The following is a 25,625-nucleotide window of genomic DNA, read 5'->3' as shown; positions in this document are numbered from 1 at the left end:
CCCTCTTCATTGCCACCCTAGTTCAATAGAGACACATGCACAGTAATGTGCAAGCTAACATGGCAGTCATTAGAGGACTTCCAGCATGTGCTACATATTGACACTTGGAGGTGGGGTTGTGTGACTCAACCTGAAAAACCAGGAACTTGTTTTGTTTTGTTTTTCTGGCCAGTCCTGGGGCACTGTCCCTGGCTTCTTTTTGCTCAAGGCTAGCACTCTGCCACTTGAGCCACAGCGCCACTTCTGGCCATTTTCTGTATATGTGGTGCTGGGGAATCGAACCCAGGGCCTCATGTATATGAGGCAGGGACTCTTGCCACTAGGCCATATCCCCAGCCCCAGGAACTTGTTAAGAGTCCAGACAGGTCCAAGGTCTTGAAAGGTGACTGTGTGAGATGGGCATTTGAGGCAAAGCATGACACTCAGAATTCCTCAAAATCTGCCAGCCTGGCAAGTTCCAGGAAGAGAAGGGAAACAGTTACAGCTGCAAAGTCAGACAACTACCAAACTAAAGAGGGCTTGGGGCTGGGAATATGGCCTAGTGATAGAGTGCTGCCTCACATACATTAAGCCCTGGGTTTGATTCCTCAGCACCACATATGTAGAAAAAGCCAGAAGTGGCATTGTGGCTCAAGTGGTAGAGTGCTAGCCTTGAGCAAAAAGAAGCCAGGGACAGTGCTAAGGCCCTGAGTTCAGTCCCTAGGACTGGGGGTGGGGAGGTGGGTGAGGAGAAAGAAAAAGAGGGTTTGGACAGTGTGTTGGGGAGCAGGATCTCAGTCTGCAGGTAAGGAAGGACTGCTGGGAAGTCCAAGCAGTCCACATTATTGTCTGCAAATGGTAGAGGCCCTCTCAGTGAGTCACCACTCCACCTGCTGGCTTCCAACTCTACTTTGTTGGGTTCACCAAAGTGGAGTGCCCACTCTGTTTTTTTTGTTTTTGCCAGTCCTGGGGCTTGAACCAGGGCCTGAGCACTGTCGCTGGTCTCTTTTGCTCTAGGCTAGCACTCTACCACTTGAGCCATAGCGCCCACTTCCGGCTTTTGTTTTATATAAGTGGTGTTGAGGAATCAAACCCAAGGCTTCATGTATACGAGGCAAGCACTCTTGCCACTAGGCCATATCCCCAGCCCGGAGTGCCCCCTTTGGATCTGGAGATTTCTGTTACTTTTTCTCCTGTAATTATGTTATCAGCTAGTTTATGTTGCTTGTGGAGGTGAGAGAGGTTAGGATGTTCATAACGTGTGAGGATTCCCCCAAGTAGTCCACAGATCTGAGGTGGCAGCAACTATGACTCTCTTTACAACAGTGTCCTCGAAGGGGAATGGCAAGTCCTGAGCAGGTACTAGGCAAGTGCACTGAGTGGCTGTCCAATCCATGCCTTCAAAGACACTGAGGGATGGTGACACTGTGTAAGAGTGCGACTTGAACAAAGATTGAATCTCTACCAAAGAAACCCTATTTCCTTTACAGCAATAATCAGTGTCATCACTAATTATCTTCTTTGCTTTTGGCATTTTTCCCCCTACAGCCTGCCACCTCTAAACAGGAACCTCCATGCAGCAGGAGCTGCGTTGGCTTGGGTCTTCCAAGTATCCCAAATCCAGATGACTTGGGGGGGGGGGGGGAGGAAGCCAGCGACTGCTTCCAAGGAGGGCCAAGTGGCGCCTCCGCCCGAGATGACCTCAGCAGGCCGAGGTGGCCTTGAAGGGCAGGGAAGGCGAGGAGGCCCAGGCCTGACGGGCCGAGCGGGCGGGTGGGCAGACGGGCGCGTAGAGGGAGCGGGCCCGGGCTTCCCCGCGCGGCGCTCTGGGAGTTGTAGGCTCGCTCTTTTCCTTCTCCTTCAGGCACTACCTCTCCAAGCCCAAGGACGTCCAGGCGGTGGGCACCCCGACTTGCAGGCTGCGAAGGTGGGACGAGCTCCTCCAGTGGCGCCCGCCCCGCGCTCAGCTGCGCGCCCGCGTCCGAGACGACTTCCGGCAGCTGGCGTTGTGGGTGTTGTAGTCCCCGCCCAGTCATCTGCTTCGCCCAGGCCGCTCGCTGAACTACGTTTCCCCTCGGCCTGTGCGCCTTCCCGAGCCGCCTCGGCGCCAGCCCGGGGCGAGCCGAGTGTCTCCAAGATGGCCGCGTGGGGAAGGAGGCGTCTGGGCCCAGGCAGCAGCGGCGGCAGCTCCCGAGAGAGGTGAGGCTAGAGGCTCGCGGCTGCCGTGCGGGCGGCTCGGGGACCGCTGCCAGTGGGGCCTCCAGGCTGTGCGTCCTCTTCACCAGATCGTGGTTCCTGTCCTCGCCCGTTCGGGGGGTCCGGGGAGTCTAGGTGGAGCGGGCCGGCGCGGCCTCGGCGGAGTGGGGACTTGGAGGGGTTGCGGCGGGTGCGGTGGGCCTGGCGGTGCGCGCCGGGGCGAAGCCGGGCGCTGTGCAGGCCCGGGAGCCGCCCAGCCGCCTGCGGCCAAAAGTGGCGTTTGAGCTCCCGCCCGCCCCGCCACGCACGTGGCCGCCTGGGCCGCTGTCCCCGACGAGACGGGCACGGGCTCCCGGGGGAGAAGGAAGGGAAGCTGTTCTGGGCGAAGGGCTGCGGGCAGGGCGTGCGATTCGCGCGTTTGCTGGAGCCTCCACCCTCCCCAAAGCGCCTCCCTGCTCGAGGCCCGCCGCCCCCTCGAAGGGCGAACCTCGCGCCTTCCGGAGGATTCTTCCCGTTCTTGCCGTAAAGTCCTTTAAAGTGACCTTTCCTAATGGATGGCGTGCGGGTAAAGCGCTAGGAGCTTGTTTATTCCAAGGTGGGCCTCGATTTGGGGAACTAATTTCCAGGAGAGATCAGAGTGGAGTTGTTGGCGTGTTTGGTATTGAAGTTGCAGTTTTTTTTTTTGCTTCTGGAAATCATTTTCAGTTTGGAGTTACTAGAAGCTGTTTAGCCACTGGAAGTTTTTGATGACGAGTCACCATTGGTGGAGCCACCTGGATTAAACTGTCATATCCTTTTTGCCAAGGCTTTGGTTGGTATACAGATGAGAAGAAAGGAAAGTTTTGGCTTTGCTGTTCTTTGGGCTTTTTTTTTTTTTTGCGAGAGGACAAAACAAGAAAAGTTCTTTTTCTCAAGTACAGTGCATTACCCCCTTTCTCTGATCCCTTGCTCGTTGTTATTGTCTGCAGCTGACTTTCCTAGTCCACAGGATTCTCCTGTTTTGCAGTTGTGATAGCTTGCGTTTTCTTGTTGCGTTCACAGCTTAATCCAATGTTTTGCCTTTCTTTTTTGGAAAAGCATTCATAAAGAATTTACTTTCCTAGCACCGTTTCGTATTTATCAGCCCAATAGGACCATGAAAGGAAGTTAACTCTGGTTTTTAGATGTCCTTAAAAAACTACTGGACACTTTCAAGATCTTTAAGCATTAATCTCTTAGCAATAGGGAATGGCTTGCTTAGAACACTGGGCGTCAGAGAGAAAAGGCGTTCTTTTCTCTGGATACAAATATCTGTGAGGCCAAATAGGCCTCAGACATGGAAGGAGCCTTGCCAACAGAAGTTAAGCTTTTATTGACCAATGAAAATAGACAGAATTGGTTTTTGGGTTTTTTTGTTTTTGCCTTGAAACAAGTGTTAATTCAAAAGAGTTTGCCACCCAGCAGCCAGCCCACAGGCTGAATCCAGTCAGTCCTTCACAGTTTGAAGAGAATTGAAGTCAGATGCCAATAGATTTCACATAAAACTCCCAGCAAAGATGGATAGTGACTGACTATTCAGGGCAAGTGCTCTCTAGTTCATCATTCTCACCTGACAACTTGACTCAATGTAGTTACCTGCCTGGCTCTGTAAGTGTTCAGGTTGCAACCTTTGGCCAGGTACTGAAGACTCTACTCAACCATGTAGATTCTGTGTGTCTGCCAGCAATGGTGTTTCTGGTTTTGTGGATTGAGAGTCGCCATCTGCTCTCCTTCCAGATAATGATGGTGGCTGGAGCCTACCTTCTGTTTGCCTTGGCTGTAAGATCCTAGCTAGTTTCTGTGGGGAGTCATTCCCCTTAGCCCCTCTTCCCTAAGATCCTCCCAGGATGTACCCGCCCCCTGCCTGAGTAGTGGAAACTCACTTCCATTCCTGTTCACTTGGGAGTATGACTGTTTGGGTGGAGTAAGACAGATTAATTGATTGCTTAGCACTAGAGAATATGAGGCCTGAGTATGTTATTGGCTCCCAGGACTGAGGGAGGTAGGCTGTTTATGGCTCTAAATGACTTTGTTCCATGTCACATTCAAGGCTGACTCAAGTTTCAGCTCCCAAGTTAAGAGCACTACCAGAGCTGCTGATCACACCTGGTTGGAGAGTCTGCCTCAGGCTGAAACTGAAGGAATTTTGTGGTCTGGGGAAGGGCTGGAACAAGGCAGTGCTTTGGCCAATTTGCCACACCTGCTTGGGGCTCTAGACTCTAGTCCCTAGGCTTTGGCTGGCTTGTAGTCCTTTTCCTCTGGTTCTGGGTTCTTGCTTTACCTGCTTCTTGAATCTGGTAACTGCTCTTGCATTAAAGCTGAATGACTAAATTAGACAATAGCCACTGGCCACATGTGGTGATTACATTTAAATTAAAATTAAGTACAGTGAAGAATTCCACTTCTCTATCTCATTGACCACATTTCAAGTGCTCAGTCTCCACTTTTGGCTAGTGGCTACCATAGTAGACATATTGGAGTATATTTTCATCGCTGCTGAACATTCTATAGATGTAGACAGTGCTAGTCTAGACTAAAATAGGAGGGGTGGAAATAGCAAACTGATAGCTGCTTGCGTGTTGATTTTTCTCTCCACTCCATTAAATCTAGGGAACCAACAGTATTTATAATGAAGAACATCAGACTCTGAGCTGTAACCTGAATTCTTGTCCAAAATTCAGCATACTGGCAGCCAGCACATCAGACAGAGTACCACTTGTCCTGCGGCATCTTTGAGGCACACTTGCCCATCTAGGAAAGCACAGAGTGTGTACTGTGTGTACTTCCACCTGTGTGCCAGCCTGGACCAGCTCACAGACAGCCTGTCTTACTTAGGCTGCTTGGTGCCACTCTCTCAGGGCCCCTGAGCATCCCTGAGCTCTTCTCCGTGATTGTTGGAATGTGAGTATAGCCGTGTGCTCTTGAGTTCCTGTTTTTATAATCATGTGAAGGTGTGCTTGATCTTCATCTGACCATGATGTAGGGTGGCCTGGGGTGTTGATGTTGGGGGGTTAGACGATTTTCTGCAGCCTATGCAGTCACCACCCTGGCATTTGTTAGCCATTTCCCTGGGGTTGCTGTGGGGTCATCTGCACATCCTTCCCTGCTATGTCCTTTTTTAATTATTATTAATTAAATTTTATTGACAAGGTGTTGTGCAAAGGGGGTACATGCTATGTCCTTTTGTTGAAGGGCTGTGCCTTATCTGCAAATGCAGGTGGACAAGGTCTAGATGGCCGATGAAGGGTTTAGAGCCCACTCCAGCTTGCTCCAACTGCCAACGTGGGAGAGTTGAATCTCATTCCCTTTTCTGCTCTCTTCCCTTTTGTTTTTTGTTTTGGTTGGTCAATGGGCTTGAACTCAGCCTGGGTGCTATCCCTGAGCTTTTTTGCTCAAGGCTAGCGCTCCACCACTTTGAGCCATGCACCACTTATTTTCTGGTGGTTAATTAGAGAGAGGAGGGTCTCTTGGGCCTTTCCTGCTTGGGTTGGCTTAGAACTGAGATCCTCAGATCTCAGCCTTTTTTTTTTTGGCCAGTCCTGGGGCTTGGACTCAGGGCCTGAGCACTGTCCCTGGCTTCTTCTTGCTCAAGGCTAGCATTCTGCCACTTGAGCCACAGCGCCACTTCTGGCCATTTTCTGTATATGTGGTGCTGGGGAATCGAACCCAGGGCCTCATGTATAGGAGGCAAGCACTCTTGCCACTAGGCCATATCCCCAGCCCCTGGCTTTGTTTTCTTTCTATTTTCTTTTATTTTTTTTGCCAGTCCTAGGCCCTGAACTCAGGGTCTAAGCACTGTCCCTGGCTTCTTTTTGCTCATGGCTAGCACTCTTGCCACTTGAGCCACAGCACCACTTCTGGCCATTTTCTGTATATGTGGTGCTGGGGAATCGAACCCAGGGCTTCATGTATATGAAGCAATCACTCTTGCCATTAGGCTATATTCCCAGCCCCAGATCTCAGCCTTTTGAGTAGCTAGGATTACAGACATAAGCCACTGGTGCCTGGCAAGCTTAGGATATTTCATTTCTCAAGTGACTCCCATTCTGGCTCATGTGTTATGGGAGTTTTCCTAGGGTTAGAACTTTGGGGTGAGATGAGCAGGCTTACAGTTGGCACCAAGTCTGTCAATGTGTAGCTACTGTGGGCTGTGGTGTTCTGCCCAGTTGGTTAATGAAGAATGGGTCAGTGCTCACAGCTGGGCTGGGCAGTGCATTCTGCTTGCAGACTTGGATGTGTATGTTAGGATCGGCAGTGGTTTAGCCTCTTTGGCATTCATTGTCTTGACATTTCACTCAAGCAAGTCTGGATTCCAGTTGCTTTGTTTTGTACCTCTGTGATTCCATTCTGCAGGCCGAATTCCAGAAGTCGCATCTAAGGAGAAAGGACTCATCTGTCTCCTGGGTGGTGGGATGGCTAAGGCCCACTTTCAGTTGGGCTTCTCTACCTGGCCTGGGATGAGCCCATCTTCAGTGAGTGACAGGCAGTGGGTTGAGGTGGGGAGTGCTCTGTGAGTAAAGGACACACAGGACTCTCCCTCCCATCTATGCCCATGTTTTGTCTCTGGTGCTAGCAGCAGATGAATGGGCACAGAATTTTTTTGTTTTTGTTTTTCCCAGCTTAGGATTTTTTTTCAAAGTCATAACTTAAAAAAATGTTTATTTTTATTAAGCAGTTGTAAAAAGGGATTTCAATGTCAGAAGTCAAGTTATGAGTACAGTGCATCTTGATCAGTGTTCTCTTCCATTTCCCCCCTTCCCTACCACCAAGTTTTGTAGTACACTTTTTACCAAACAAGCATTGAATATAATGACTGTGTTTGTTTACTTTTCCTCTCTCCATTTGTGGGGCACAGGGTTCTTAGAAAAAGCCAGTAAACCATTATGTAGTCCAAAGGGCCCTTCAGATATGGGCTATGCACAACTTTATCTCTGCTGTGCATCAGGGCCACCTAGAGCCACTTGTGGCTATCAGATCTTGAAATGTTAGTGTGCCTGAGGGGCTGAGGTATGGGGGGGGGGCACTGTCCCCGAACTTCTTTTTTTGTTCAAGGCTAGCCTCTACCACCTTAGCCACAGCACCACTTCTAGCCTTTTCTGTTTATGTGGTGCTGAGGAATTGTACCCAGGACTTCATGCATGCAAGGCAAGCACTCCACCACTAGGCCACATTCCTAGCTCTGTTTTTTGTCAGTTGTGGGGCTTGAACTCAGGGCTAGGCACTGTCCCCAGCCTCTGTGCTCAAGGCTAGTGCTCTACCACTGTAGCCACAATGCCACTGCCACTTTTTCTTTTACTCTATGCAGGCAGGCTTTCTACAATCCTCAGATCTGAGCCTCCTGAGTAGCTAGGATTACAGGCGCAAGCTACCAGCACTCAGCTGTATTTTGGTGTGTTTTTTTTTGCCAGTCTTGGGGCTTGGACTCAGGGCCTGAGCACTGTCCCTGGCTTCTTTTTGCTCAAGGCTAGCACTCTGCCACTTGAGCCACAGCGCCACTTCTGGCCGTTTTCTATATATGTGGTGCGGGGGAATCAAACCCATACCAGGCAAGCACTCTTGCCACTTGGCCATATTCCCAGCCCTGTTTGTTTTTTTAATAGTAATAAACAGCTAGAGATTCCTGAGTGGTGCTTTGCAACTTCCCTTTTTGGTTTCACACCTGGCTCAGGTCCTGAGGTCACTGCTGTGCTTTCTGTAAGCCAGGGCCTTTGGCTCTATTGACAGGAGAGAAATTGGCTCAGAGGAACAAGGTATTTTGCACTTTGACACAGAGCCAGTCAGTGAGAGGCAACTTGAACCCAGGCCCCTTGACTCCCACATTTGGAGCACTGCGTCCTTGTTGCTGAGACAGAAGAGCTGCTCATAGTCACCAGACTGCAGAGTAGGAGGGTGGCCTCCTACATGTGATTTTCTCTGAGGCTAAGGCAGTGTCAGGTGCCCTGCAACCCAGCTGGGTACTTGTTAAGTGCTTGGGCCTCCCTGTTTGGGTCTCCCTGTCTGTGCCTCAGTTTATGCTGACTTTTAAGTCTGTGCATTGACTGCTTCATCTTTCTGCTTTCTCCTGAGTCCTGAGGAAGCAATATTTAGCCAAAATGGGCTTCCCGATCCTGTGGGTAGAGGTAAAATCCAGCACACCCCATATCACATGTGGTGATCAAGTGACCACATGTTTATGAAATAAAAAGTAGCCTGACCCACCTCCTTTAAAAGTTTCAGGCACCACTTCCCCTAATTACCATAATAGCTTTTTTCTTCCTGCCACTCATTACAAATATTTCTACTAATGACTGAGGAACTTGTTACATTCAGGCCCAGAGCTGGGAAGGTCTGGTCTTGTAGGAACTTGAGCAGCCCTCCTTTGTATTGTGGATGTGAGCTTACACTTGACCCTGTCTGAGAGCCTACGGCCACACTCCAGTAAATGGAGCCCACTACAACCAGGGCTTCCGCAGCATTTAGGTTCCTCTGGGTCTCACAAGAAGCAAGGATAGTAAAGGCTTGCAGGACTATATGGCCAAAGCTTACTACTTAAGTACAACAGGGAAATGGTGTTGCCTCCTCCTTCCCTAGTAAGACTGCAGGGTATGAGGCCAGCACCCTCAAATACATAGAAGACCCTTCTAATTATGCTGGGTTGGGCTTCTTCCCTGTGGCGTCTCCACAGACACTGGGTAGTGCCCAAGGCACAAGTGTGCCACTGCCTGCTGTCCTTGCCATTGGAGGCCCCAAGTATCTGGTCACCCTACGGGATACAGGTTATCAAGTGGGATTTTATTTTATTTTTTAAGAGGATCGATGCTTAGTTGCCCTGACTGATCTCAAGTTCCCTAGCTCAAATGATCCTCCTAATAAGTAGCTGGCACTGCAGGAATGTGCCACTACACACAGTTAAACTTATTAACTTATAATATTTTATAATTGTATTATAATTTCATTTTTTGTGCCAGTCCTGGAGCTTGAACTCAGCACTTGGGCTCTGTCCTTGAGCCTTCCTGTGCTCAAGGCTAGTGCTCTACCACTTGAGCCACCATGCCACTTCCAGCATTTTCTGAGTAGTTTACTGGAGCTAAGAGTCTCACAGATTTTCCTGTTTGGGCTGGCTTTGAACTGTGATCCTCAGATTTCAGCCTCCTGGGTAGCTACTATTACAGGCATGAGCCACTGGGGCCCAGCTATAATTGAAAACCCTCTATTCTTTAATTCAGCTCTGTTTTCTTGCTCATGGCTGATGGTCTACTATTTGAGCAACTTTTTGCTAGTTAACTAGAGATGTAATCTTGCAGAGTCTCTCCTATCTGGCTTCCATCTGTGATCTTTTAGGTCTCAGTCTCCTGAGTAGCCAGGATTATAGACATTAGCTACTGACAACTGGCAGTGGTTGTTGCCAGTCCTGGGGCTTGACCTCAGAGCCTGAGCACTTTTTGCTCAAGGCTAGCAAGCACTCTACCACTTGAGCCACAGCGCCACTTCCGGCTTTTTCTGTATATGTGCTGCTGAGGAATCGAACCCAGGGCCTCATGAATGCTAGGCAAGTACTCTACCACTAGGTCACATTCTCAGCCCTGGTGTTTTTTTTTGTGTTTTTTTCTGGACCAGTCCTGGGGCTTGGACTCAGGGCCTGAGCACTGTCCCTGGCTTCTTTTTGCTCAAGGCTAGCACTCTGCCACTTGAGCCACAGCGCCACTTCTGGCCATATTCTGTATATGTGGTGCTGGGGAATTGAACCCAGGGTCTCATGTATACGAGGCAAGCACTCTTGCCACTAGGCCATATCCCCAACCCCATTTTTAAAATTTTTAATTTAATTAATTTTTGCCAGTCCTGGGGCTTGAACTCAGTTCATGAGCACTGTCCCTGGCTGCTTTTTGCTCAAGGCTAGCTAGCATCCTACCACTTGAGCCACAGCGCCACTGCTGGCTTTTTTCTGTGTATGTGATGCTGAGAAATCGAACCCAGGGCTTCATGTATGTGAGGCAAGCACTCTACCACTAGGCCATATCCCCAGCCCGTTTTTGTTTTTAACAGAAAAGCTTTTGGTGTACAAAACCATTTACATTTTCCCCATATGTTTATAAGGATTATTAAAAGCTATATGTTAAAAATACAACAAGTTAGGTTTCTTTTTTATTGTCAAAGTGATATACAGAGAGTTACAGTTTCATACGTAAGGCAGTGAGTACATTTCTTAACAAACTTGTTACCTCCTTCCTCATTTTTCTTCCACCTTCCCTCCCTAATTCCCTCCCCCACCTTAGGTTTCTAATGTGACAGAGTAAACATGCTATAACATTTTTTTTTTTTTTTTTTTTTTGCCAGTCCTGGGCCTTGGACTCAGGGCCTAATCACTGTCCCTGACTTCTTCCCGCTCAAGGCTAGCACTCTGCCACTTGAGCCACAGCACCGCTTCTGGCCGTTTTCTGTATATGTGGTGCTGGGGAATCGAACCCAGGGCCTCGGGTATCTGAGGCAGGCACTCTTGCCACTAGGCTATATCCCCAGCCCAACATTTTGTTTCTTAAAAATATGCTAAATGAAAGAAGGCATTGAGGGGCTGGGGATGTGGCTTAGCAATAGAGTGCTTGCCTAGCCTGCATGAAGCTCTGGGTTGAAGTCCTCAGTACCACATAAACAGAGAAGGTCGGAAGTGCTGCTGTGGCTCAAGTGGTAGACTGCCTTCCTTGAGCAAAAGAAGCTCAAGGGCAGTGCTCAGGCCCTGAGTTCAAGCCCCAGGACTGGCAAAAAAAAAAAAAGAGAGAGAGAGAAGGCAGTGAAAACCTTCATATTGTAATGATTAAGCAGGTTGGTGGTTAAGCAAGGGCTAAAAAGGATTGGGGAACATGGGAAGTATCCCTTATGAAGGGTTTTTTTTTTCTTTCTTTTTTTTTTTGTTGAGGTTATCAAAGTGTTTTAAAAAAAATCAGAGTAGGGGCTGGGGATATGGCCTAGTGGCAAGAGTGCCTGCCTCATATACGTGAGGCCCTGGGTTTGATTCCCCAGCACCACATATACAGAAAATGGCCAGAAGTGGCACTGTGGCTCAAGTGGCAGAGTGCTAGCCTTGAGTAAGAAGAAGCTAGGGACAGTGCTCAGGCCCTGAGTCCAAGCCCCAGGACTGGCCAAAAAATAAAAATAAAAAAATTTAAAAAATCAGAGTAATTACACAACTATGAAAATATTGAGGGGCTGGGAATGTGGCTTAGTGGTAGAGTGCTTGCCTAGCATGCATGAAGCCCGTGGTTCGATTCCTCAGCACCACATAAACAAAAAAAAAGCCGGAAGTGTTGCTTCGGCTCAAGAAAAAGGAAAAATATTGAGCCACTGAATTGTCCATCTTAAATGGGTGAATTGTGTGGTCTGCATTCTCCCTCAATAAAACTGTTCTTTAAAAATATGAATCAAGGGCTGGGGATATAGCCTAGTGGCAAGAGTGCCTGCCTCGGATACACGAGGCCCTAGGTTCGATTCCCCAGCACCACATATACAGAAAACGGCCAGAAGCGGCGCTGTGGCTCAAGTGGCAGAGTGCTAGCCTTGAGCGGGAAGAAGCCAGGGACAGTGCTCAGGCCCTGAGTCCAAGGCCCAGGACTGGCCAAAAAAAAAAAAAAAAAAAAAAAATATGAATCAAGAGCCAAGTGGGGATAGCTCATGCCTGTAAGGAGGTTGAAATCTGATTGTCTTGGTTTAAAGCCAGCCTGGGCTGGAAAGTCTTTGAGACTCTTCAGTTAATCACTAAAAAGCAGGAAGTGGAGCTGTGGCTCAAGTGATAGAGCACTAGCCTTGAGCAAAATAATGCTCAGGGATAACTATACCCAAGCCCTGAGTTCGTTCCAAGACTGGCACATGCACTTGCACACACACACACACACACACACACACTCTAGAGGTTAGAGGCAGATTGGTGGGTACTAGTAGGGCTTGCCTAAGATGTGTCAGGCCCTAGTGCCCAGCCCTGAAGAAAAAATAAAAAGGAAAGGGAAAACAATTTAAATCCAAACTACAGTGAAAAGACTACACTAGGCTAGTTACTATTCAGCAGGTAATAACAAGTATTGGCAAGGTTGTGGAGAATTTGGAAACCTGGTACACTGCTGGTAGGGAAGTAAAGTAGTAACAGCTGCTATGGAAAGCAGTGTCAAGTACTCAGAAAATTAAACAATTATTTGTATAATCTAACAATTCCTCTTCTGGAAACATACCCAAAAGAATAGATTCTTGTTCACCTGTGTTTATAACTTACATAATAGTCAAAAGGGAGAAACAACCTAAGTATCCGTTGGCATATGGATGGATGGATAAACAAAATGTAAAGTAGTCATACAATGGCATCTCATTCAGCCACAAGGAGGAAGGAGATTCTTGGACATGGTTCAGTATGACTAGCCCTTGAAGATGTTATTGAAGTGAAATGATCAGTTACAAAAAGACACATACTGAATGAAGCCCCTATGGTAGTCAAATACATAGTAGAATGTGTCTGCCAAAGGTAGAGTGGAAAAATGGGTTATTGTTTAACAAGTGGCGTTTCGGTTTTGCCAGATGAAGTTCTAGAGATTGGTGGCATAATATGTGTGAATGTACTTAACACTACTGTTCATTTCAAATGACTAAGGTAGTTAATTTTGTTTGGTGTATTTTTACTACAGGTAAGTAAAAAGCTTGTGCTTGCTATGCACTTTTCAAGTGGAAAACCCCTTGCGTTGGCCCATGGAAGCTTCCCTAGTCAGAGACCACCTTGTTGGTGAATCTTTTCTTTTCTTGTTCTTTATCGTTGCCCATTCAATGGCTTCAATGATACATGTCTTAAATGATACATGCTTTATTTAGCCTGTATACCTGAGTGGGGCGTGGCAGGCTTCTGCAAATATTCCCCCACCCCCAGCTGGAGCGTCATTCAGCCTCACCTGGGTGACAGGTAGTCCAAATGAGTTGTTTTGTGGGGATGCTTTTGCTCTCACCCAACAGTGCTGCTCTTTCTGTAGCTCTTGACTTTTTGCTGTTGTTTTTGGTCGTGGGGCTTGAACTCTGGGCCTGGGTACTGTCCTTGAGTTCTTCAGCTCAAGCCTCGTGCTCTACCACTTGAGCCACATCAGCACTTCAGGTTTTCTGGTGGTTAATTGGAGATAAGAGTCTCATGGATTTTCTTGCATGGGCTGGCTCCGAGCCGTGATCCCCAGATCTCAGCCTCCTGAGTAGCTAGGATTACAGACATGAGCCACCAGTGCCCAGCACCATTGAAATTCTTTTTTTTTTTTTGCCAGTCCTGGGCCTTGGACTCAGGGCCTGAGCACCATCCCTGGCTTCTTCCCGCTCAAGGCTAGCACTCTGCCACCTGAGCCACAGCGCCCCTTCTGGCCGTTTTCCATGTATGTGGTGCTGGGGAATAGAACTGAGAGCTTCATGTGTAGGAGGCAAGCACTCTTGCCACTAGGCCATATTCCCAGCCCACCATTGAAACTCTTATCTCCAGTTAGTCACCAAAAAAGCTACAAGTAGAGCTGTGCTAGTCTTGAGCACAAAAGGTCAGGGGTAGCACCCAGGCTCTGAGTTCAAGCCCCAGACCACCCCAAAAAAGCCTTTGGATATAAGTGAACTTCCAAGTCAGACTTGGCTTCTGGTCCAAAATATGTATATGAAAATATCTCCACATCAAAAAACCAAAATCAAACACTTTTGCATCAAGGAAATCAGGTGCTAGTGGTTCATACCTACCTACTCAGGACACTGATAACTGAGGACTTAAGTTCAAAGCCACCTAGGCAGGAAAGTTTGTGAGATTTCTGTTTCCAATTAACCACCAAAAGCCAGAAGTAGAGGTGTGGCTTACATGGTAGAGTGCCAGCCATGAGTCAAAGGCCAAGGGAGAGGTCCTGAGTTCAAAGTTGCAGTACACAAACACACATACACTCTCTTATGTCCTGTCAGGCCACTCAGGTTCTAAAGTGCATGCCCTTATGAGTTGGGGTCAGCTTGTGATGGATTGAATAGTTCAAAGCCTCTTTCTAACTGGGCTCTTGGCCAGGCTACGGAAGCAAAAGCAAGCCACCTGGGCTGGGTGCTGGGTGGTTGGGAAGTGACTGGACTTGGCTCTCCTGGGGAGGTCAGCCACCAGTTGTTGTTTTTATTTATTTATTTATTTTTTTGCCAGTCCTGGGCCTTGGACTTAGGGCCTGAGCATACCATCCCTGGCTTCTTCTCGCTCAAGGCTAGCACTCTGCCACCTGAGCCACAGCGCCCCTTCTGGCCGTTTTCTATATATGTGGTGCTGGGGAATCGAAGCTTCATGTGTAAGAGGCAAGCACTCTTGCCACTAGGCCATATTCCCAGCCCCAGCCACCAGTTTTTGAAGTAGAATAATTCAGAGTCCATATGAGCATTGCAGGTGCAGACCCATGCCCTCTAGAACCTATGTGTGCAGTGGCTGACAACTTTATCTATCCCAGGACAGAGGAGTCAGTGCATACATGTCTGTTGGTGTTGGCTTGACCATTGCCATCTCCTTCCTTCTCATTTTATGAGATCCTAGAGATCTCCTGAAGATTCTTCCTTGTCCTAGTGGAGTTTGAGACTTCTTCCTTACCTGGCTTTCAATTGTTCCTGCTCTGCAGGCTTCAGTGCCTATCCTGTGCGATGCTTCTTCCTTGGTTGGCTTTGCTCACATTTTCTTCTCTTTCTCTCTCTCTCTCTCTCAGATCTTTTTTTTTTTTTTTTTTTTGCCAGTCCTGAGGTTTGAACTCGGGGCTGGGGCACTGTCCCTGAACTTCCTTTTGCTAAAGGCTAGCACTCTACCACTTGAGCCACAGCGCCACTTCCAGCCTTTTCTGTTTATGTGGTACTGAGGACTTGAACCCAGGGCTTCATGCATGCTAGATAAGCACTCTTACCACTAAGCCACATTTCCAGCCTTGCCCCATTTTCATTGTATGTAGTTGGGCTAAGTGCATCCATAGCTGATCTGACATTGGGGCTGCAGACAGCCGAGGTGAGCTTGACAGGCATTGGGGAGCTTGTCAGTAGAATCTTCTCTGGGAGTGTAAGCATTGGGTGGGCACACCTAGGTGTATGCATACTTAGCTATAGTGTTCCAAGACTGCCTGTATGTAGTAAGGACAGAGTGCAATAGCCCCCCACTGACCCACACCTCCACTGACCCAACTGGGGGGGTTCTAGGCATGCTGGGACTTAGGGACACATACACAAATCTGTCTTGACAAATAGGAGAAATCCTTGTCCTGGAACCTGCGCAAGGCCCTGGGGGTGCTCTGCAGAGTGGCTGGGGCAGCATGGCTCTGGGTGGATGTGGATGACAGCTAGACTTACAGAAGGAGCTACAGGCTGGTCTGGAGTCGGGGGAGGTGGCATCTGCCCACTGATGTGTTTCCAAGATGTAGTGGTCTGTTGAACTGGATGTTCTTTACTGGGATGAACAGTGGCTTTTTTTTCCCCTAATGGTTTAGGATAGCTGCTGGGCATGGCACAGTTCAGCGTTTTGATGAGAACACTCAGTAACCCCAATTCAACACCATGTTTTGCTTAGAATGTTCAGTAGAGATGAGTGCTCACCTCTGACACTCTGCATAGCAAGGTGTCCTGGGACTACCTGAAAGTCAGCAGGGCTCATGAGTGCCTTGGAAGCAGTGGCTTCTCAGTTTCAAAGATGGGTGTGCCATTTGGTCACTCTGGGCTAGTGCCATGGTCCCATAGCCTCTGATGGACTTGAGACCATGAAGGAAATCTCTTTGCCAGGATGCTCCCACTTGGGCGTGGAGCCCTTTGCCCCTTCCCATCTGGGCAGGGAGTGGGTGGGAAGTCACTCTTAGCACAGCCTTTTATTTTCCTTTGTGGCATGTCTGGCCACGTAGTACAAGCTGGCCTTGAATTCAAGGTTGTCCCATCTCAGAGTCCTGGGATTATAGGTGTGTGCCACAATTCCCAGCTTTAGTACTTACTTTAGTTCCTATGTGATTGTATGAAAACTGTTCAGCCTCTTGCAGGAAATGTAGTCTCAGGCCTGCTTGTTTGCTAAAGATGTCTTAAGATGCTGGATCCTGCTTGGGAGAAACAACTGCAGTGACATCCCTTTCATCTTCCTTTGAATTTGCTCCAAAGGGAGAAATTCCACAAAGAACTTTTAATAGGAAACCCTGTGTCCATGGTGGGCATGTCATATTGCAGGCTGCTTTGGCCTTCTTTTTTTTTTTTTTTTAGGCGAGTCCTGGGCCTTGGACTCAGGGCCTGAGCACTGTCCCTGGCTTCCTTTTGCTCAAGGCTAGCACTCTGCCACTTGAGCCACAGCGCCACTTCTGGCCGTTTTCTGTATATGTGGGGAATCGAACCCAGGGCCTCATGTATACGAGGCAAGCTCTCTTGCCACTAGGCCATATCCCCAGCCCCTGCTTTGGCCTTCTTGCAAGCTGGCCTTTCCTCTTCTGTTTGCCTCCTTCCTGTCCCTTCTCTGTTTTTGTTTTTGTTAGTCTTGGGCCTTGGACTCAGGGCCTGAGCACTGTCCCTGGCTTCCTTTTGCTCAAGGCTAGCACTCTGCCACTTGAGCCACAGCGCCACTTCTGGCCGTTTTCTATATATGTGGTGCTGGGGAATCGAACCCAGGGCTTCATGTATACGAGGCAAGCACTCTTGCCACTAGGCCATATCCCCAGCCCCCTTCTCTGTTTTATATTTATATTTGGTGGTGCTGTGGATGGGCCCTGGGCCTCACAAATGCTAGACAAGTGCTTTGCCATTGAGCTATACCCAGCACCCGAAGCTTCTGGTGGGACCCCAGGGAATAGCTTTTTCCCTAGTGCACAGATAAATCAGGGTTTGTGATTTAATTATAAGGCTTTGCCTGAGTCTAAACCAATGCCAAGTAAATAAGTGAAATGAAAAATAAAGCATCAGGCTAAGTGCTGTTGACTCATGCCTAGCTATTCAGGAGTTGGTGAGATTTGTGTCCAATTAACTACCAAAAAAAAGAAAAGGAAGTGGAGTTATAGTTCAAGTGGTAGGACACGAATCTTGAGCAAAAAAAAGCTCAGGGACAGTGCTTAGGCCCTGAGTTCAAGCCCCAGGACTGGCATTAAAAAGAAAGAAAAAGTGTCAAATTTAGCCCACGAGTGACAACAGGAAGAATTTGATCTGTCACTGTCCAGTAGCCTGTCTTTTTTTTGGGGGGGGGGGGCAGGGGGACAGTCCTGTGGCATGAACCCAAGCCCTGAGCACTGTCTCTGGCTTCTTTTTGCTCAAGGCTAGCACTCTGCCACTTGAGCCACAGCGCCACTTCTGGCCTTTTTCTATATATGTGTTGCTGAGGAATTGAACCCAGGGCTTCATGTATACAAGGCAAGCACTCTCCTACTAGATCATATTCCCGGCCCCATTTTTTTTTTTTTTTGCCCTCAGCAGTCTGATTTTTGCCTTCTGTCTCTGAAGGACAGATGGCGAGCAGGGATCACACTGGGCTGAATTGATGGTGACCTTGTTTTAAGCACCTTCACTAGACATTCCGGTGCCCTCGTCACTGATGTATAGTAGTTTCCTGTAGTGTGCTTACCAGGACAGGTAAGTAGCTGTGCCTTCTGTCAAGCATACTGCTGTGCTTATGCTGGCCAATGAAGGAGCTGTGTTCCTGTCAGAACAATCAGCTACAGGTAGATGATTTCACTGACCTTTATGGCTTAGTGTACACTATCCTGGAGAACTCAGAGGTACATTAACTGGGTATAGGAGCAATGACCCTCCAGCTCCCTGGGCCAGTCTGACCAGCTGAGGGTCAGGGGCTGCTTTTCACTGAAGCACTTGAGAGAGATGGTTCTACATGGGAAACTTGTGGGTTTGTTTGATCCTGTCTGGTGATACGTGTACAGTGTCCCTGTGAGGTTTGGAAAAGGAAGGTTTCTTGGCAGACAAGCTGGTGACATCAAACTAGAAGATGTGGACAGGCTGAAGCTTCGTGAAGCATGATGGCTCACTTTGTCAGTTTGACTGGATTGAGGGCTGTTGAGGAGATTAGTAAAGCAGCGTGTCAGTGGTTTGTTTATAGTCCATTGATGGACTTGTGATCTGAATAGATTTATTGGAAGGTGGTAGATTGGAAGGTAGGGCCAGGTTGGGAGATTACAGGGGGTGGTGTCTGTCTTGCCCTGTCCCCTTCCTATCTGCCTCTGCTTCGTGGATGTCATGGGGTGAACATTCTATTCTTCCCTACCACACCATCACCATGATGTCCTGCCTCACACAGGCCCACAAACATGGAACCTGCCGACCATGAAAACCAAAATAAACCCTTCCCACTCAAAACTCTCAGGTCTTTTGTCACAGCAACACAGTGTTAACAGGTGACAAGGAATGTGTAGCCCTATATTTAGGTTTGCCTGACACCGGTGGAGAAGATTCTGGTTTAGTGGGAATTCCACACTGGAGAGGCCTCAAATGGAGTCCTCATACTGCCTAGTGTGCCCTTCAGCGTGTGGTCACTGCTGGCGCTGAGGCACAGCTCTCCATACCCATGTCTTCCAATACCTGTGTTTTCACTTGCTATCTATACTTAGTGCCAGGAAAAAGCTGGAATCAGACTTGCCTTGGGATAGATCCCCATGCACAGTTCACAGGGCCCTTGTATGAGTGATAGCAGCCTTCCAGGTGACAGTCCTGGGCTGCTTGTGGAGAAATCTGGCAGATAGATGGTGGTTCTTCTTTCCCCAGCAAAGTTTAGAGCCTCTGCCCCTCCTGGTCTCCCAAAGGGGCCCTTGTTGCAGTGATGAGCAGTGTGCCCTGTAGAGTTCCTCGCCTAAGTTGCTTTCCTTTAACTTTTGTTCTGCAGGCCAAGGGTGGCCTGTGATAGGAGCAAAGAGCATGGTGTTTTAACATTAATTGTCCTGGAGTCTCTTCTCATTAAAAGCCTCCTCCCATTAGTAGGCATTTGAGCCTATACTTCTGTTGTGCTCCTTTGTCTGTAGCACTGTGGGCTGAGGCTGCTTTCCTTTGAGCTCCATGCTGATGCCCTGTGCAGTGCATAGTAGCTCTTCATCTCACACACTGGAGGCTCCTCCTTAGTCTGTTTCACTATTTCCTGCCTTCATGTAAAAAAATCTTTAGTGATCTTGTATGTTGGCTTCTGAAGCAGATAAACAGACATGAGATGTTCCCTGGCATCTGTCCCCAGACCTTATCAAACACAATTCATGCTTCTCACCCTAAGTTCCTTGTCTCTCTCCCTTCACCAAAGGGTAAGCTTGTCGGCCACGGACTGCTACATAGTACACGAGATCTACAATGGGGAGAACGCCCAGGACCAGTTTGAGTACGAGCTGGAGCAGGCCTTAGAAGCCCAGTACAAGTACATTGTGATAGAGCCCACCCGTATTGGTGACGAGACAGCACGCTGGATCACCGTGGGCAACTGCCTGCACAAGACGGCTGTGCTGGCGGGCACCACCTGCCTCTTCACCCCATTGGCACTGCCCCGGGATTATTCCCACTACATCTCCCTGCCTGCCGGCGTGCTCAGCCTGGCCTGCTGCACCCTCTATGGGATCTCCTGGCAGTTTGACCCGTGCTGCAAGTACCAGGTGGAGTACGATGCCTATAAACTGTCCCGCCTGCCTCTGCACACGCTCACCTCCTCCACCCCAGTGGTGCTGGTCCGGAAGGACGACCTGCACAGAAAGAGACTGCACAACACGATAGCATTGGCTGCCCTGGTGTACTGTGTAAAGAAGGTTTACGAGCTCTACGCTGTATGACTCCAGGAGAGGGAGATGCAGAGCAGAACTACACAGCCCACAGGAGAGGAGAGGACTCAGATCGCCACAGCAACATTTTGTGCTTGCTCTGTGAGGCAGCAGAGCCTGGGAAGGTGTTTGGTTTCATACTTGTTATTTTTAAAAAAATAACACAGATCATGGGTTTACCAAGGGTTTTTTCAGCTCATTACACTAGGTGTGGATTTCCATAACCCAGGAGTGGGTCCGCGGCTGTGGAAGTCTGGCTAGGTGTTGGAATGTGGATGGAGGCCAACACTACTGATGGGTGTGAACGCGCTTGGGGGGGGGGGTGTCTTTAAGTGTATTGTTTAACTGCACCATTCAGAGCCAACCAGAAGCTGTTGACCATTAAAATTATGAGAATTTCAACTCCTGCTGTTCTCTTTCTATGCCTATGCCTGTAGCTGGTTCTGTGCATGCATGGGTCATGGGTGTACTGCATATGTGACCTTGCTGCAACCCCTTGTCAGCATTTGCAGTGAGGACAGGCCTGGGTCTCAGATGAGGCCCAGCCAGTCTCAGTTCAGTTTGCTCTCATTGCCAGCACTGCTGATGTGCTGTTTAGTCATGGTAAGGTAAGGTGGAAAGGGCTACAGGACACAGGAGCTCTTTCCTAGGAGACGTGGGGCCCAGCCTTCCTCCAAAGATCTGATTTATGAGGATATAGAGGCTAACATTTCTCCCTTTTCTAAAGCATCAAAGTTGTTCCTGATGAGGACAGAATTACATTCCCTGGTCTCAGAAGAGCTCTCACAGCAGTCTGTGAAGCATCTTGACCTGGGAGCTGCCTTGTCCACCGGGACCCAATTCTTAATGTGCTTGTCCTTTTGCCAAAAGGCAAGTTGTGTAGTCTTCCATGCTCCCTTTTTATCTCCAGCTGTCCTGAAGAGACATGTAGCAGGATATGTGTGTACGTGTGCACGTGCACCAACACCTTGTGCAGTGTAGTACTCCCAAAGAGTAGAATTTAAGATGCCTTTTTTTTTTTTTTTTTTTTTTGCCAGTCCTGGGGCTTGAACTGTGGGCCCCGGGCCTTGTCACTGAGCTTCTTTTGCTTAAGGCAGGCACTACTAAGAGAGTCTGGTGGCAGTCATGAAGTGGTACTTAATTGGGGTGCAAAGGAAGGAAAGTTCAGAGAGTGGTTGACCCATTTTTGGTAGAAAAGATTCAGAGCTTTAAAAAGATTGAAAATGTACCCCAGGTGCTGGTGGCTCATGCTTGTAATCCTAGTTACTCAGGAGGTTGAGATCTGAGGATCATGGCCCATACAAGAAAGTCTGTGAAACTCTTCAGGTAACTACCAAAAAGTCACAAGTGGAGCTGTGGCTCAATTAATAGAGTGCTAGCATTGGGCAAAAGCATCCAACTTCCTGCAGAGCCCAGGAGTTGCACACACACAAGAAGTTTAAGAAACTTGGACTTCATTCCAAGAGTATAGAAATGCTGATCACTCAGTTGAGTGCTGGCTGACAAGACAGCGTTGGGTACACATTGTTCATGTGGTAGATTGATCAATGGGAACAGTGAACTGATCTGGCTACAGGTAGTCCCAAAAGGCCCCATCTCCTTTGTGTGGGATGAGTTGAGATTTAGTGCCCACAGCTTCTCTGGTATCTAAGCATTGGCTTCAAGCCTATGGGCAGACATAGCATGGTGATTTTTGTAACAAATGTCCAGATTTGGAAAGGGAGCTCTCTGCCTGGCCTCCTGGCCTGGCCTTGTTCTTTCTGCACATCAGATCTCATGGGGGAGGTGGCTGGAGCCTGACAGGGCAAAGACCAGTAGCTGGGCAAATGCCCTCATCAAAATAGTAACCAGGTGCAAATGGCAGCTTCTTTTCACCATTCCCTACACTGAACTAAACAAAGTGACTCTTGTGTGAACTAACCCAGATTCTTAGTGTCATCTTGGTTATCTGGCCAGGGCCAGGTGGCAAGTACAGCAGGACAGCAGTAGGTATGCTCAAGACAAGGTTGTAGGAGGGGAAGCAAATGTACATCTGCCTACCTCTCACCTAGACCAGCAGTCTCCAGTCTCTAATAAATGCCTTCTACTCATTGGTGACAGACCATAAGGCTTCATACAGCTTTTTTCCAAGTGAGAAAGGCCATGTGATTGCGCCATCTTGTGGGGAAGCCCACCTGTGTGTGGGTGAGTCCTCTGGTAGCCCACATCAGTCAAGACCTGCATTAAGGGACAGCTGACAGGAATTGGGGATAGGCAGTCCTTGGTGAGCTTTTGCTGCTTGTGCAGCTTCTGCCTCTGGGGTCTATTTCACATCGGGCTCATTTGCTATGAGCCTAGAGGTGTGTATACTCTCCCACGTACTGCACACTGCACTGAAAGCTATTTGAGGAGTTGCTCTCTGAGTCAGGAAACAGGTGCCTTGCTCCTGCCCACAAACCAGACACAAAACAATGGGGGAAGCAAAATTTATCAAGTATCTGAAAACAGAACCAATAAAAACCACTTTTTAAGACTTAAGGGACTAGGAATGTGGCTTAGTGGTAGAATGCTTGCCTACCACGCATGAGGCCCTGGGGGTTCGATTCCTTGGTACCACATAAGCAAAAAAGACATAAAGCTATGGCTAGGCCCTGGTGGCTCTTACCCATAATCTACTCAGGAGGCTGAGACCTCAAGATTGAGATTCGGAGCCAGTGTGGGCTGGAAAGTTTAGGAAAGTCTTCTCTCCAATTAAATAGTAAAGAGCCATTGAAGCCATGGCTCAAGTTGTAGAGTGCTGGCGTTGAGCAAAACAGCTAAGGCTTGGAGGTCCTGAATTCAAGCCCCAGGACTGGCACAAAAAAAAAGAAAAGAAAAAGGAACATATGTTCTATCTCTGCCCCAACTAGTAACCACTAAGGAATCTCTTCCGCCCAAGAGACCAGGTGCTGCCTCAACCTCTGCCTGCTTGGCCAGTTTCTGTGGGCTTTCTTTTCTAGGGGAAGCATAGAGCCAGGCAAAGATTCTGCTCGGCTGTCTCTAAAATTAATCTTCAGCTTGGAGTAGTGCCTAGTGCCCTACAGGGCTTCAGTGAGAGGCAATAACATGGGAACTCCTCTTGGTACTAAGGCCAACTTCATTAGGAGACACAGGACCTTACATTATGCATTTACCAGTTTTGAACAGTGAGTGTTAGAGTAACCACAGAACCTGGAAACAAGAATGATTTTCTAAACCTCCCTTGAGCACAAAAGGTGGTCTGGGGTAAGTCAGACACAAGAATGGGGTCAGTTGCTAGTACATTTGATGCCAAGACTGAAACTCCATTTCTAGGACATGGTGGGGCAGGAATGCAAAGGACACAGTCCTTGAGGACTGACTTACATTCTAGTCATTTATTTCATATTTTAGTGTAAAGCACAGCTCCATGTTTATTCTTTGTTCACTGCTCACCCCTGGGAAGAAGCTTGCTGGTTTGCTTCCAGTTCTCTGCAGCAAGGCTGAGTGAGGACCTGCAGACGTGTCTCTTTCCACCTGGGAGACAGACCTCCACTAAGGTGTCAACAAATGTGCTGTTCCTGTGGAGCAAGCACACCCACAGAGGTGTGCTGCTTGGCCTGGCCAGGCTGGCTGGAGCTGTCGGCTCTGACCAGCATCAGGAGGTCTTGAATTTCTGCTCTTTTTTGGCTCTGGAGGCCATGATTCTGAAAAAGAGCCCAGGAACCAGAGTTCGAAGATAAATGGCCCAGGATGGCATTAAGTCAGCTAGGATCACCTCTTTCTTCCTCTTCCCCACGGCAACAAGAACATTCCGGGCCACCACTGCAGGGCATTGGCCCTGGGTTGTGGTTTTGTCCATAACTACAGTAAACAAAAGAAAGGGGACATGTGAACTTGAAGGCAAAGATCTCCTTTGAGGACATGAGCTGACATGAGCTCCTAGACCGGCTGCAGTTCCACCAGGAGCTCTCCAGAGTTTGGGCATTTACAGGCGGCATTTCCCATCCCCAGTGGTTTTTATGCTTTGAGGAAGTACAGAACCATTTTGTCATTCCAAGTGGAGATGAGGACAGGACTGAGTAGGGATCCAATTGGTACTTGGTAGTCTGTGGTAAAAGCAGAAGGCTAGCAAAGGTGGGCCTCAAGGAGTGAACCCCTAGGGGCTGGGAATGTGGCTTAGTGGTAGAGTGCCTGCCTAGCATGCATGAAGCCCTGGATTTGATTCCTCAGCACCACATACACAGAAAAGGCCAGAAGTGGCACTGTGGCTCAAGTGGTAGAGTGCTAGCTTTGAACAAAAGGGAGCCAAGGACAGTGCCCAGGCCCTGAGTTCAAGCCCCAGGACTGGCAAAAAACAATAACAAAAAGGAGTGAACCCCCAATACTACTTCTGAGGAGCTTCCTGGCTTTGGAAATTTGCCTCTAGGAGAACTAATGACTGGAGGATGCTGTACCATCTACTTTGTGCTGTGGCTCAGCTTCAGAGGGAGGCTATTTGACCACCAGTGCTCTGAGTCAACAGTAACAAGCACAGACAGTCTCAGCTCCTGATGTCAGGTTGTAGCTGGATGAGGAACGGAAAAAACCTGGGGTTTGTCATAGGTGCTGAAGGAGGTAGCTGGGAGGATTAGGAGGTGTGAGGATGGCAGTTTTCTCTGCTAGTAATCTGATAATTTTGCCACTTAAGGCAGCAACAGTCAGCAACCATCATAGCTATCCTGATGCCTGAGCTGCCTCACTGTGAAGGATGGGAAGTTTCTGATTGCTGCTTTTGTGCCAGGAGAGAGAGAGCTGCTTCAGCAGTATCTTCCAGGGATAAACAGCCAAGCAGTTGTCTGGCCTGCCTCTGTAGCTTTCTGTTGCAGGGAGACTGCCACCCATACCTGGACAGGCTTGGTTTGAGCCTGACTGGGCAGGTGCAGGACTGGCAGGCCCTGGGCAGTCATTGAAGTAAAGACCATCAGGCCTGTACCAAGCTTAGGAAGGCAAGGCTGACTCCAATGGCTCCAGCACTTGGCCAGCTGATCTAAGGCAAAAACCATGGGTCACAGTGGTAACTGCCGGTCAGCTTAGAGCTGCCTCAGACTGATGGAAGAGAGGGGTTCAGAGGACACTGCACTATACCCAGCCTTACCAGTTAAGATTAGTCCTGGGTAAGGACCATCAGATGAACCCCTCCACCCACTTGCCATGAGGTTAACTTAGTCCTAGTAGTACTAACATGTCTTAGGGTCTGGAAAAGGGGGGCTGGGTGGCATTTGAGCTTGTGTCCTCTGCCTACAGAAATACTGTTCTGAATGAAAGCTGTAGTGGGGATGCTTAGGTAAAGGCAGTTCTTGGTCCCCATCTACAACCAACATCTGTACCAAATTTTTCAGTTTTGAAAATTATACTCCAAATAAAGTGAACAAAGAAATGCTGAGGTAAGAGCAGCATGTCTCTGTGACTAACCAATAGTTTTTCGTTAAAAAAAAAAAAACAAAGCAGGCCTCACCTCCATATTTGGAGCCATCAGCGGTGATAGCATTTAAGGAGAGGTTGGTGTGGATGTAGCCGGGGCTGATGACAGTCACCTCGATCTTGTCGTGCTCCGTCTCTGCACGTAGACAGTCAAAGAATGCCTGGGTGGCGTGCTTGGAGGCCGCATCTGCAGATGTGGACAGAGGCCGTGAGAGCTCTGGCATGATAAGGCCCAAATCCCAGGCTTAGCAGTTAAAACTACAGCAT

General features: G+C 48.5%; 2 protein-coding genes across 5 annotated transcripts in view; one reads left to right on the top strand and one right to left on the bottom strand.

Annotated features, from left to right (window-relative positions):
• Window positions 1–1,442: 1,442 nt before the first annotated feature.
• Window positions 1,443–20,321, top strand: Tmem11 (transmembrane protein 11). Of its 2 annotated transcripts, XM_048366508.1 has the most exons (3): window positions 1,450–2,178; window positions 4,804–5,094; window positions 19,415–20,321. In XM_048366508.1, coding segments are annotated over exons 2-3 (519 nt in total). In that variant the 5' UTR covers window positions 1,450–2,178; window positions 4,804–5,092; the 3' UTR covers window positions 19,932–20,321. The 2 variants fall into 2 exon arrangements, with proteins under 2 accessions (XP_048222464.1, XP_048222465.1); XM_048366507.1 differs by lacking the exon at window positions 4,804–5,094 and having other exon boundaries at window positions 1,443–2,178.
• Window positions 20,322–23,269: 2,948 nt separating this feature from the next.
• The window catches only part of Dhrs7b (dehydrogenase/reductase 7B), a 46,605-nt gene continuing 44,249 nt past the window's right edge, over window positions 23,270–25,625 (bottom strand). For all 3 annotated transcript variants that reach the window (XM_048366510.1, XM_048366511.1, XM_048366509.1), the window contains 2 exons: window positions 25,393–25,545; window positions 23,270–23,759 (listed from right to left, as the gene is read on the bottom strand). In XM_048366510.1, the coding sequence (XP_048222467.1) occupies window positions 23,554–23,759; window positions 25,393–25,545 (359 nt within the window). In that variant the 3' untranslated portion in view covers window positions 23,270–23,553. The remainder of the gene's footprint in view (window positions 23,760–25,392; window positions 25,546–25,625) is intronic.

The sequence above is a fragment of the Perognathus longimembris genome, chromosome 17 (genome assembly GCF_023159225.1).
Source record: "Perognathus longimembris pacificus isolate PPM17 chromosome 17, ASM2315922v1, whole genome shotgun sequence".
NCBI lineage: Eukaryota > Metazoa > Chordata > Mammalia > Rodentia > Heteromyidae > Perognathus > Perognathus longimembris.
The sequence above is the reverse complement of the archived record's forward strand: the minus strand, read 5'-3'. Positions and strand labels throughout refer to the sequence as shown.

Excerpts from the sequence above, each read along its gene's own strand:
- Tmem11 (XM_048366507.1), top strand. The coding sequence starts at position 1,604 with ATGACTTGGGGGGGGGGGGGGAGGAAGCCAGCGACTGCTTCCAAGGAG. Across the intron at positions 2,179-19,414 it reads GGCGGCAGCTCCCGAGAGAG|GGTAAGCTTGTCGGCCACGG; the intron begins GTGAGGCTAGAG and ends CCTTCACCAAAG.